This window comes from Coturnix japonica, chromosome 1 (genome assembly GCF_054131305.1).
Source record: "Coturnix japonica strain WE chromosome 1, WE-NBRP24, whole genome shotgun sequence".
NCBI lineage: Eukaryota > Metazoa > Chordata > Aves > Galliformes > Phasianidae > Coturnix > Coturnix japonica.
The window spans coordinates 67,502,289-67,514,999 of NC_140663.1; the positions used below are offsets into that span (position 1 = coordinate 67,502,289).

General features: G+C 38.5%; 1 protein-coding gene across 2 annotated transcripts in view; it reads left to right on the forward strand.

Annotated features, from left to right (window-relative positions):
• Nucleotides 1–12,711, forward strand: part of LRP6 (LDL receptor related protein 6) — a 122,026-nt gene that overhangs the window by 92,662 nt on the left and 16,653 nt on the right. For both annotated transcript variants that reach the window (XM_085543625.1, XM_015870801.3), the window contains 6 exons: nucleotides 1,243–1,427; nucleotides 1,666–1,992; nucleotides 5,572–5,774; nucleotides 6,754–6,965; nucleotides 7,154–7,344; nucleotides 11,507–11,716. In XM_085543625.1, coding sequence (XP_085399751.1) covers nucleotides 1,243–1,427; nucleotides 1,666–1,992; nucleotides 5,572–5,774; nucleotides 6,754–6,965; nucleotides 7,154–7,344; nucleotides 11,507–11,716 — 1,328 coding nt within the window. The remainder of the gene's footprint in view (nucleotides 1–1,242; nucleotides 1,428–1,665; nucleotides 1,993–5,571; nucleotides 5,775–6,753; nucleotides 6,966–7,153; nucleotides 7,345–11,506; nucleotides 11,717–12,711) is intronic.

A 12,711-nucleotide genomic window follows, 5' to 3' on the forward strand; every position in this document is an offset into this window, starting at 1 on the left:
TCAGCCAGGTTCTACTGTTACCTCAGTGGGACACAGAGATGAGATGCAGCCCCGATATGTCACAAACTGCTTTTAGTGGTACGTCAACAACCATGCAAGGCCAGATGGCTGGATCTAGTTAATTGGCACAAGGGTTTGCTACAGTTGATTCAAGTTCTATGATGAGAGCAGTTTTTTCCAAGGATTAGTACAATTCAGTAATTTGTGTCTTCACCACGGTCAGTATAATTTAGTTTAATTTTAGACTAGTGCTTGTTCTAGACCCCAACTATGTCATTGTAGTTCATATGGAAGTTTTCATGGCATTGCTACAGTGGAGGTAATTCTAACATGAATTTGTTCTGTCCACAACTTGCAAAATATTTCAGTATTAGAAAGAAAAATGGGTAAGTATTCCTGGTATCTAAAGAGAACATAGTTGACAGTCAGTGTTGAAGCAACCTTTCCCACTGTTTATTGGTTTAAATTAAAATAATTTCTCAGGTGCTTATTACTAAGGTCATGGAAGATGTTAAAGACTGACCCGTTATTGTCTCATTTTAAAACTGATGTTGGCTTTACATTTTGGAAGAAGTGAGTAGCTGCTTGACTCCAAATGTCAAATATGCAATCCTCTAACTGTTTGGTGCCTAAAGAAAATGTAAACACATGTAAGTCTGTGCTTCTGCTAAATGGCATAAATTGGCACATGAATACATAGCTATACAGTGCTGTTTCACTCTGCCTCCAGCAAAAATGCAGCATGCTGTTAAACAGCCGATTGACTTAGTTGTGAGCAGATTAGCTTATTAACAGACACACTGTACATTTCTTCCTTTTCTTCAATTCCTGGGTTTGACGGACAAGAGAATAAAAACAGAAGCTGAGTGTTAAGGAAAGCTTCTTGTTAAGTAAGTATGTACAGATGAACATGCCCAACTGCCAGCCTTTCAATTCCTAACTGATGTGCATGGATTAGTTAAAATTGAAGTACTTTAATGCAAAATTTGCTGGTGAAAATTCATCTCCAAATGGAAAAAATAATGTTGGAAGCATTTTGAGAAAACCTGACTAATTTCCTTGTTTGTATTTTGAATAAATAAATAAAAATTACTGTAATGGGGCCTATTAAATACTTAGATTTACAAGTTTTGTTTTCTTCTACACTTTCCAAGGATTTTTACTTATTTGGTTTCTTCCCTTGAGTTGTTTTATTTATTTATTAAACTTTTTTTTTCTTCTTCTTCTTGGCATTTCAATCAGGTTTATGTACTGGACTGAATGGGGTGGTAAACCAAAGATTGATAGAGCTTCTATGGATGGCAGTGAGCGGACTACTCTGGTACCAAATGTGGGACGTGCCAACGGCCTAACTATTGATTATGCTAAAAGACGACTGTACTGGACTGACCTTGATACCAACCTGATAGAATCCTCCAACATGCTAGGTGAGCTCCAGAGTCCTGGACAGGGGTACTGCTGCTCTTTTACAGCCCCCCCCCCATGACAATTTGTTGCTTGATAAATGTCTTAAGACAAAAATATAATTTACTTTTGTAACAGTGAAATAGTAACTATGTTTTAACCTTTCAGTGCATATGACACATCTAAAGCATTATCCAGAATCCATTTTGTTTGAAAATACTGATTTTTTTTTTTTTTTTCTCCTTTCATTTTTGGAAACAGGCCTTGACCGTGAGATTATAGCTGATGACTTGCCTCACCCGTTCGGCTTGACTCAGTATCAGGATTACATTTACTGGACAGACTGGAGCCGGCGTAGCATTGAACGGGCCAACAAGACGAGTGGCCAGAACAGAACTATCATCCAAGGGCATTTGGATTATGTTATGGACATCCTGGTTTTCCATTCCTCCAGACAGGCAGGCTGGAATGAGTGTGCCTCTAGCAATGGCCATTGCTCTCACCTCTGCTTAGCAGTCCCTGTTGGTGGTTTTGTTTGTGGGTGCCCTGCTCACTACTCCCTGAACTCTGACAACAGGACTTGCAGTGGTAAGTGATGATTAAGTGAAATACAGTAGCAGATGTTTACTAATGGATGCAAGCATGGTACTTGCAGGAAAGGAAAGTTTTACTTTTAGGTGAGACGGTCAAACTTGCCTTGCTGATAGGTCAAGTCAAGTCTAGTTTCTAATACCAACTGTGTATTTGACAAAATTTTGGTTCCCTCTCTACCTTCAGAAAGAGCAGAGTGTGTGACTGGATAAAGATGGCAATAAAAGTATGCATTGTTAAGTATAATTTTTTAATCCTTCTAACTTGAAAAGATAGGGGGAAAACTTAAAAGGCAAAAAGGAAATCTTGCAACACACCAGTGTCCCGGTAAAAAAAAGAGAAAAATGGCTCAAGCGAAGCAGTTTAGTGACTCAATGAGCTAAATTTGTGTAAGTGGGAAAGCCAGACATGCTTTTGTTTTCATATCTGTTTGTCTACTCTTATCAAGTGCTTACTTGCTTTTTTGTTTTTCTTTTTTTCTTTCTAATCTTGCCTGCTATTTAAAAAAATGTGTGGTAGTTCAGTGTGTGCACTCTGGAGTTTGCGTAGCCTTCCTGTAGGTTAAGATTTAATTCTGTAGCACTTCTGTTTGCTGGTTGATGTGATGCTGTGATAGGTCACTCTTAGCCCCAGAGATGAGTTCCTTCCCCAGTGAGGAGAGGCTGCGCCCCACTGCCTCTGCAGCACTTCACATTTCTCATCTCATTGCAGCCAAGTCCCATTTTTCTTCATTGTTGTGTAGAATATGAGCCACAAGGCCCCTCAGGCTGTGTGTAATTAGTTTCTAACCAAATAATTTATCCATCTCTCAATAACTGGCTGCCAGTGAAGCACTCACAATTTTGGCAGGCAGGCTGGATGGCTGATTTCCACTGATGTCATTCAGATTAGTAGGTGGGTTAAGAGATTCATGGTACAGGGAGACAGATTGTATCTCATCTGCATTATGCCTGAGTAGAGAGATCCAACTGTTTTTTTAAAGCCAAAAGCAGGGTAGCCCTGTTCCATGAATGCGACCTCATACATTTTTTCTTAAATCATGCTCCTTAGAGAAGCCTGCTTTATCCCCCAGTGTGTTCTGTATCCCTTCTTTCCTTGTCAGTCAGTTACAAGAGGTGCTTGCCTGACAGCTGGATTTTTGTATGTGAACATTCTCACATCTTCCTGCAAGTTAGAAGCACAGCTGACACCATTCCAGTGGTTACTGTGGTGTTATAGGTGGAAGAACTTGGCTTTCAGTGGAAAATAAATAGCAAAATGGTATTTTCCAGTGAGAGCGCACTCACAGTGCAAATGGGGAGAAAAGTAGGAAAGGAAGAAAAAAAATAAAGGAAGTAGTTGGGAACAAACAGAACTGTCTCCCTGCAGAATGGTTCAGTCTTTCATAATGCATTAGGAGTATTCCTTTTGCCATGTTCAAATCTGGTAACTTTCCAGCTTCTCATTTGTAGGTAATTGGAGACTTAGGCTTCTCTGCTTATAATTTAATTTTACTCTTGGCCATTATAATTGGAGCATGAATCATTTTAACTTTCCCTTGCCTATTTTACTTGCTTACATATTCCTGAACATTATTATTATTATAATTATCCCAACCCCTGTCTAGAGGCCAGTTCCTCCATTCTGGATCTCTCTGCTCATGTGTTCATAGATTCTTTTAATTACGGGAAGGACACACTGAACTCACTAGACACGGTATCTCACCAGACCTACTGTGTGTTGTGAAGTTTGAATGCAGTGTTACACAAGAGATGTGCTGATTGCACTCCCCTTGCCCTCCAAAAATATAGTTAAATTATGTGACAATTTCTAGAGAAAATGATGAAAACTGGGAAGTTTTTTCTGAAATTGGTACTGTTTCAGAGATGTGGGGACTCAAAGGGGAAAGTGTACTGTTAGCCTCTGTAATGAGCCATCAATTCAGAGTTGGAAGCCAGGCAATCTTAGACAGTGAGAGGGACTCTGGGGAAACAAATAGAAAATATTGGGTTCTTATGATGGCATATTTGTCTGCACTGTTTTATCTTAAGCTATTTTTTCCTAGCATTAATCTCTTAGCTTCTTGGTAAGAATACTGATGTCTTCTCAATATATTAGTTTGCTCTACACATTTAATATAAAGTTTTGTTTGCTTTTTACATGTAATATTCTACAGATTGCAGCTAATAGGAAGAAGGCTTAAATTTTTGCAGAAACATTGGGAAGAGAAATACAGGTTTTCCAGAAAGCAAAAATACCTTGCAATTAGGTCTGTCTGTTTTAGAAAGTTAGGATTAAGTGTCAGTTACCAAGGAAACTTCCCCATGCACTCTTTTTCTTTGTTGTTCTTTCCCAGCAGCAGATAAATGTGTATGCCTGAAATAACAAAGAAAGGTGATGTTGTTTCTTACCTTCCCTTGCCAAGGTATTGCCTTACCTGTTTTACAGGCTGGATTGAATGAGCACAGTGTCCCGCTGCTAATCTCTCCAGACTTGTGCTATAGCAAATTGATTATACAAACTTCAGGGAAGCTGCAAGCTTCATTTCTGGCTGCTTGCTCTTGTGCTGTCTTGCGTAGCAGTGGTTCCAGGTAGAACACTGCTGAAAAGAGTGCTGTGTAAAAGAGGAGGCATTTTAACTACATCTACACTTTTCTGACCCAGTTATGTAATATGGGGAATAATTCATTTTTAATAGTACAGTAAACACCTCTGCCTTACATGTTTGCTGCTTGATACAGCTGTTATTACAGTTAAAGAGGATGATGAGGTCTTATTTTCAGATGTATAAGAATAAGTATCATTTATCCAAGAAAGTTTTGTTGAGCATCTGGACAGCCAGAGCAGAGCATCTGATGCTTTTCTGAATACACATCAGTGTTCTTAGGTAAGCACCAAGGTATAAGCAAGATAAATAAATACAAGGAGAGTGAAAATAATTTTTTGCCTTCAAAAACCCCACCTGCACACAGGCTATAATTTGTCATTCCATTCTGGTGCTGATAGAAGGAGTTTGCAGTAACAAGATGGAACCACCAAATGGCAATCTCTGATCCCTGTGACCTCTAAATAAGGAGCCATTGCTGTGTTTTGCTCAGCTTCCTCTGCAGGCCAAGGAATAGCAAAAAAAAAAACAACCAAAACCACTTTTTGCATACCTAGCAAAAGTTCAAAATAGTGGAGATGTGTTTTCCTGGAATCTCTTTGGAAAGAAAGTTGACAGTTCCTTGAGATGCGTAGTTGGCTGCTAGTGAGGTGATTTTGACAGAAGGCTTCACGTTTACTAGACTTGCAACTTACAAACTTATCTTTGCTAGGTACACCTACATTCAGAATTTCATAGTAATCATTTCAAAGGCTTTTCAAACTAATTAGAGCAGAGTTTGTTTATTTGTTTGTTTTTGTGTTGTGTTTTGGATATACTTGGGTTGCTTGGATTTTTTTGTTTGTTTATTTTTGGTTTTGTTTGTTTTCAAAGGAGGATAAAATATTTGACATGGTGTTTTGTAAAGTAATTTTTATTGTGCATAAAAATACTCAACATTATTTCTGTGTTTAACCCTTTCCCTCTCCTTTTATTTTTTTTAACCCATCAAGCTCCTACAACCTTTCTTTTGTTCAGTCAGAAGAATGCAATTAATCGCATGGTGATAGATGAGCAGCAGAGTCCAGATATCATACTTCCTATCCACAGTCTCCGAAATGTTCGAGCCATCGATTATGACCCCCTGGATAAACAGTTGTATTGGATTGATTCACGGCAGAACATCATTAGGAAGGCACAGGAAGATGGCAGCCAGGTAACCTGCAGGCACTGCAATTCCTAAAAGATGTTCCATACCCAAGAATGTATGAAAATACATAAATAATTTCGATCTACAGATTTCTTGTATGTTACCAACTGGCACTTGGCAAAACAAGTGGCATCATCAAGAGTTTATGGGGTTTTCAGTAAGGAAACTGGGAGATGCAGTAAGAAATGAAACATGGAAAACTGGGGTAGGCCTAAAGATACTTTGGTCCTTAGTGCAGTATTTGCACATCTCTGTCTTTTGGTTGAGGGCAGTTGGACACTCCTGTGAAGCACAGTAGAGAAGATTCTTGGTAGAAAATGTCACCAAATGACCACACATATAAAATAATTTAAAAAGAAAAAAGAATGGAAAAAAAGAAAATGAAAGGAAGGGTATGAGAACATCAGACATCTGTTCTGGAAGACCAGAACTTTGGAGCAGAAAGGTGTCAGCTGGAAATCCTAGCTCCTATCTTTTCTGTCTCTTGACAATTTCATTCCCATTTATGGTTCATCCATATTTTATTTCTCTGTAGTGTGATGGCAGTGATCATGGAGTAGAGTGAGACAGGAATTTCAAGCACTGTCTGGCCTTACTTAGCCAGGATTTTTTATCTTCTTAGCTGCAGCTTTGGGATGCACATGTTTCTGTTTCAGGGTGCTATACAGTCTGGATTTGGGCCCAAACTAAGGGTCGTTGAGAAAGGAGAGGAGGCAGGGAATTTCAGCCTGAATCTCCAACATAGAGGCTATTTGGACTTTTCGGTCAAATTTGCTGAATGAAACCACTGGATTGCCCTTAAAATAAACTGTCAAGACTAAGTGACTAAATTGAATCAAAAGTGTTAATGGGACAACTGGTCCTGTTTGTCTCCTACTCTGTGGTAATATTTTGGTGTCATTTTTCTTCTCCTTGGCAGTAGTTTGATGCCAGCATTGGATCTGACTAAGTGTTCTTCTGTGGGTTGTTTTACTCTCCTTTTTAGAGCCTCACTGTTGTGACAAGCCCAGTTCCCAATCAAAACCTAGACATGCAGCCTTATGACCTGAGTATTGACATCTACAGCCGCTATATCTACTGGACCTGTGAAGCTACTAATGTCATCAATGTGACACACCTGGATGGGAGACCCATGGGAGTAGTGCTCAAAGGAGATCAAGATAGACCCAGGGCCATTGTGGTGAATCCAGAGAAAGGGTAAGTAGCAGAAATAGAGAGATGACAAAGTTCAGGCTGAAGGTTTTAAGAATAAAACTGTTTTCTTGCTGCTGTTTTCTTTTTGTTTGAATAAAAGCAACTGTAACATTTGTTAAAATGACTTGGTCATATAGCAAAAACACGAGAAGGTCAAGTAAACTGTTTTCCTCTAATCATTCCTATTCCAGATACATGTATTTCACCAACCTGCAGGAAAGGTCTCCTAAAATTGAGAGAGCAGCATTGGATGGAACTGAACGAGAGGTCCTTTTTTTCAGTGGTTTGAGCAAGCCTATAGCTTTAGCTATTGACAGCCAGCTAGGCAAGTTGTTCTGGGCTGATTCAGACCTGCGGAGAATTGAAAGCAGTGACCTTTCAGGTAGAGTAGCACTTTAATTCAGTGATTCATTTGTGTGGGGTGTGTGGGGGGGAATGTAGAGAAAGGTGTTGTCTTTTCCTTCCTGCTGTAGACAGTCTGTACTGTGTTTCTAATTGCTCCCTAAATTCCCAGCCAGGGAATGCGCGTGATTCATCAAACATGCCTTTACAGTCTTGTGCCTCTATCTATGATTTGCATTATTAATTGCTACGCTTGCTATTTACTTCAGTTTCTCACTTGTGTGGTTTCCCAAAGTTAAGTCATAAATAAGTTGCACCAGTTTTGGAAAGGGGAGGGTTGTTTTTTATAGGCACTGGTTTTGGTGCAGTAATCTGTAAATCAGGAGTTTCTTGTTAATGGAAAAGTCTTTCCTGCAGAATTAAAGCAGCAGGTGTGCGGATCAATTATGTGTCTGTCCTTTTTGGGACACGATGTGAGAAGAGTGAGGTGAGATTTAATGTTTTTCAATTCTGAAAAGGCAAAAAAAGTCCTTCCAGCCATATAATTCTCTTTGCCTGTTCCTTAAAGTTGGTTATGCTGCTTGTCCACTGTGAGTTAATTTAGCTCTCTTTACTAATATAAGTAGAACTATAGGCTAACAGCAGTATAGAAAAAGAGAAACAGAAAAAAATTATGTTGATGTGGAAAGCTGAATTGGTCCAGCAAGCAGCCAGAACTGGAGCAAATGAAGTGCAGAATTGTGCAGTTAGATTAGGTGAGGGACACAGGGTCTCCTATTTACTAGTTGAATGCAGCTAGTTGCTGGATCATCTCACCTGTATTTTGTGACTCAGTTAGGAACTCATTGTAATACGAGTTGGCTGAACACATACCTACCCATCTCTTTATGACATGTTGGAGTATAAACCCACTCATATTACAGCCTGTGGGCATCAGCAGCAGGATTTCTCTTTCCCCTGAAGCAGATTCACCCCCAGTCTGAATAATAGACTTTAGCTGAGTGTTATTCAGCTATCACTGAATGCAAAAGGAAATAAGGATGTACTTTGCAAACCATATATGAAATTGAAAACTTAGTCAGATGCTGGTAGTTTAAGAGTATTCCATGGATTGCGTGATACCTTCATTCAAAGTGGAGGCATGCAATCCCATTGACACTAGGGTGGTTTTCAGCCTTTTATTAAGTCGCAAGAATAAGTTTTTGTTTTGGAAAATGTTTCAGCATTTCATATTTGTTGGCTTAGCAAGACATTTCTTTTTCTTTTTTTTTTTTTCTCTCAATCATTTGCATGATATCTGTATTTGCATGATATGATTGCATGATTCTGTGATATGTCACTGTAAATTTCAAGATCACTTATGAACTACGATACCCTGATTATTTAGTATTTCAAAACACAAGACATAAGCTGACTTAGTGAATTGTTTAAAAAAAAAAAAAATTATCACAGAACCATAGAATCGTGTTTGAAAAATACCTTATCTTGTCCCACTTCTGCTCGAGCAGAATCACCTAGAGCAGGTTGTCTAGGCCTGCATCCAAGTGGCTTTTTAACATCTCAAAGGAGGACATTCCACAGCCTCTGGGCAACCTGTGCCAGAGCTCCGGCACCCACACAACACAGAATTGCTTCCTGGTATTCAGAAAGAACCTCCTGTGTGCCAGTTTGCACCCATTACCTCTGATCCTGGCACTGAGCACCACTGAAAAGAGCCTAATTCTGTCCTCTGTGCACTGTCCCTTCAGGCAGCACATCCATCTGGTGATTTATCAGCCATTAAGAAATGCTTGTTTTGTTTAAAGATCACTGTTGGATTACTGATGTCATGAAGTAAGAGCTCCTCGTTTTGATGAACATTAAGAAAAATCTTTCCAAAACCCCTCTTGTTTTTTGCATTCTGCACCACAAATAGATTGCTGTAATCACCATGATAAATTGCTAACTGCTGAGATGCATTCCTGCACTTAGAAATGCTGATCAGTAGAGTCTTCTGACTGGCAAAGTAATTCTTTGCATGTGTTATCTTCTTTAAAAGGTGCACAATCTCCTGCTATGTTTACTCCATAGATGCCAGTACTCTTAACGAGAAGGAGAAATAGAATGCCTTTATGTGATGCAGTCCTTTTACTCATTGCTCTTCAGGCATGCAGTTAGGTCTCAGTTGTGCTACCCAAACTGGAGATCCTACTGAAGTTTCATCATGTGGTTAAGGGTTGTTTACAGAATGATGACTGAAATTAACTCCTGACCATGGAAACTATTTGGAAATTAGTTTATTATTATTATTATTATTCCAGAATAATTTGTGTGATTTGGAAATGTCTAATGATTCTAGAATGCAGTCATTTTTATTTGGAAATGGAATATGCTAAGGGTGTATCCTGACTTTTGTATTTATTTGTTTGTTTTTAAGTCTTTAAAGATATTGCTGGAAAGAGAACAGTGATTCCAGGAGACAAAATTCCTCTTAATAACCTCTCCCTTTCACCTGACATTCCTAATAAAGTGGGGCTAGCATCTGGATGAGGCAGGTTCAGATACTGTTGTTTGTTTATGGAAGGAGGGATTTCAGTGTCTCAGTTTATTCAGAAATAATCAGCTATACTTGGTCACAAATGTTAAAAGGAAAGATTAAAAATAGTAATGTAGAGAAAATTTTAAGCTTCAGAGCTTTAGGAGCATTTTGCAAAATACCATGTTGATACACATGAGCACAATTGAACAGGGTGCGTGCAGACTCCATTTGGATAGGTCAAGGTCTTAGTTTAAATTATGTTCTTTCCTGTAGTCTTTGCATATTTCCCACTTCTCAGCTTAGCTTTTCTTGTCTTAAAGATGCAGGTTGCTGTTTCTAACCTATTCCCTATAAAATGACTCATATTCATGAGGGTTAATAGACTGTTGCAGATCTTTAGTTAGACTTACATCACTCAAGCTATTAATTTCTTCATCAGTCTGGATTCCTTGAGAAACCATCAACATTATTTCTTAATCAGATCATTGCTGGTGTTATTCCAAACTGGTGGATGCAAGCCCTGTGTAGCTAAGGATTAAAATCTCCCATGATCTGCTTGAGATGTTACCACTTGCTAAATGCTTAGAAGTTCCATATGCATTTAGTAAAACTGAGATAAATACATGTTTTGTAGCTTAATTTTGTTGGCAGTTCCTGGCATACTGTTGATTAAGGTTTTCAACAAACCAAAGATACAGGGATAGAACCTGAGAAAATTATAAAATGGTGAAATAGGTGCCTTTTGACTCATAACAGTATGCTGTGTGACCATGGCACAGATGTCAAATAACTTTTCTGTGGTGTTCAGTTATACTAGTATATCTTTACAGGAAAAATATTAAAACTTGTTGAGAATTATATTGTGAAAGAACATATGCAAAACTATTATCTGCTGTATTAAAATAAAAATAAGCATAGCAGTGAGCTCAGATACCTGAGAACAACAGGATTTGAATGAGATGATGGACAGTCGCTGGGTAATCTAGCATACAAGTCAGCAAATACTTTCAGGGGCATCAAGCTTCTTGACTGGTACAGATGTTTGCAGAGGGAACTGAAGTAAGTCTTCTCTAGAAAGGATGGAATTCATTTAGCACGAAAACAGTTGTGAAGATAATGTAGTTGAAATAAAAGAATATGGAGAAGTCAAAAGTCAAATGTTTACCTTAATCTCATAATTCATGTGAAAAGTACTAACTGCTTTGTCTTCCTTGTATTTTATCTTCCATTAGTTAACTCAAGCTAATAATGTCTTCTTATTTCCTGCTGAATGCCAAGACAAAGCAGTTAAAAAAAGAATAGATAAATGAAAAGAAGTAACAATTACCATCACACTGATGGCATGGAATGGACTACTGACTGAGTATTCTCATGAGATTTAGGCCAGTAACTTCATATAGTGTCTTAATACAGAAAATATATCTGAAGTGCAAAAACTGTCTTTTGATGAAAATAATTTAAAAGAAAGTCAGATCATGTGTCTGCAAAGCAGCAGTCTTACATCGGAGGACCCAAGACTGCATGTATTTTTATAGGAGGACCCAAGATTGCATGTATTTTTATAGTTGGCTTTGACTAGTAGTGTAAAAGTAGTAGAACATGATGGTGTAAACACTATAGAAAATATTTGTGATAGTATTTTGGTTGATTCCAGCTGAATTAAACCACTTTTTTCCTTCTGCAGGTGCTAACCGAGTTGTTTTGGAAGATTCCAATATCTTGCAACCTGTGGGACTAACTGTATTTGAGAACTGGCTGTATTGGATTGACAGACAACAGCAGATGATTGAAAAGATTGATATGACTGGTCGAGAAGGACGTACAAAGGTCCAAGCTCGTATTGCACAACTCAGCGACATTCATGCTGTGAAAGAGCTTAACGTTCAGGAATACAGTAAGTGCAGTTCCTGTTGGCAGGTGAAAACAGTGCCTGTGGGACTGGAGGCAAGTAATGACGAAGAGAAATGAAGTCTTCATTTCCTTATCACTGATCAGCATAAGTGTGAATCAAAGGGGCCAGAAGTATCATTTCATCTGTTATATTGCTAGAATGGTATTGTTTGTCTCCTTAGTGCAGTTGGCAATGGACGTGCAAACTGTCACAAACCCAGCATCATATTTTGTTGCTCTGACAACTTTGTTGTTGCTCCCATACAAGAACGTGGGATTTGAGTGTATATAGGCGCAGTGGGAATGTCCTGTCACCCTTAGTAGAGGATCTTCTGGATTATGGATGTGGCAGACTACTAATGCAGAGCATCAAAGCTGTCACTATGAGGACTTTACTCCTTTTGGAGTTCTGAGGGCCCCTTACTAGCTATTAATATTGCAGTGGACTAGCTACCTGGCCTGCACAGCCTTGAAAGAAAAGTGACAAAATTCCTGTTAGTGTCAGTTCATATTGCAGCTAAATGATGGACACTGCATTGCACAAAGGAACTGTGTAGTAAATAACAATTTGTGCTTAACATGCCTGCACTTTAAAACGTTTTCTGCTGATCAGGATATAGCTTTCCTTGCACGCACTCACTTGAAATGAGAGGAGCTAGATAGTTAAAGTAGTAGAGCTGCTGTTTTCATGGACAAAATAGGCCTGGTTAATAGGCTGTGGTGTATGCCTTCAAGAAATATGTAGAAAGATGTCTGGGGATGTTTAATTAAAGCATCAGTACAGACTACTACTAGTTTTGTTTGCTATTAATCTCAGTAAATCAGTCAGGAGTTCCAAGGAAAGTATGTTGTCTTTATTAAACATTAAAATGAAGAGACTTATTTATCTAGAGCATGTTAATTTGAGTTTTGGAGATAGTGTGAAAGCTTCAGAATTCATTAATTAGAAAAGTCTTTTTGTTTTTTAATGGTTTTTGATAGGAAAAAAAATAGAGAAGT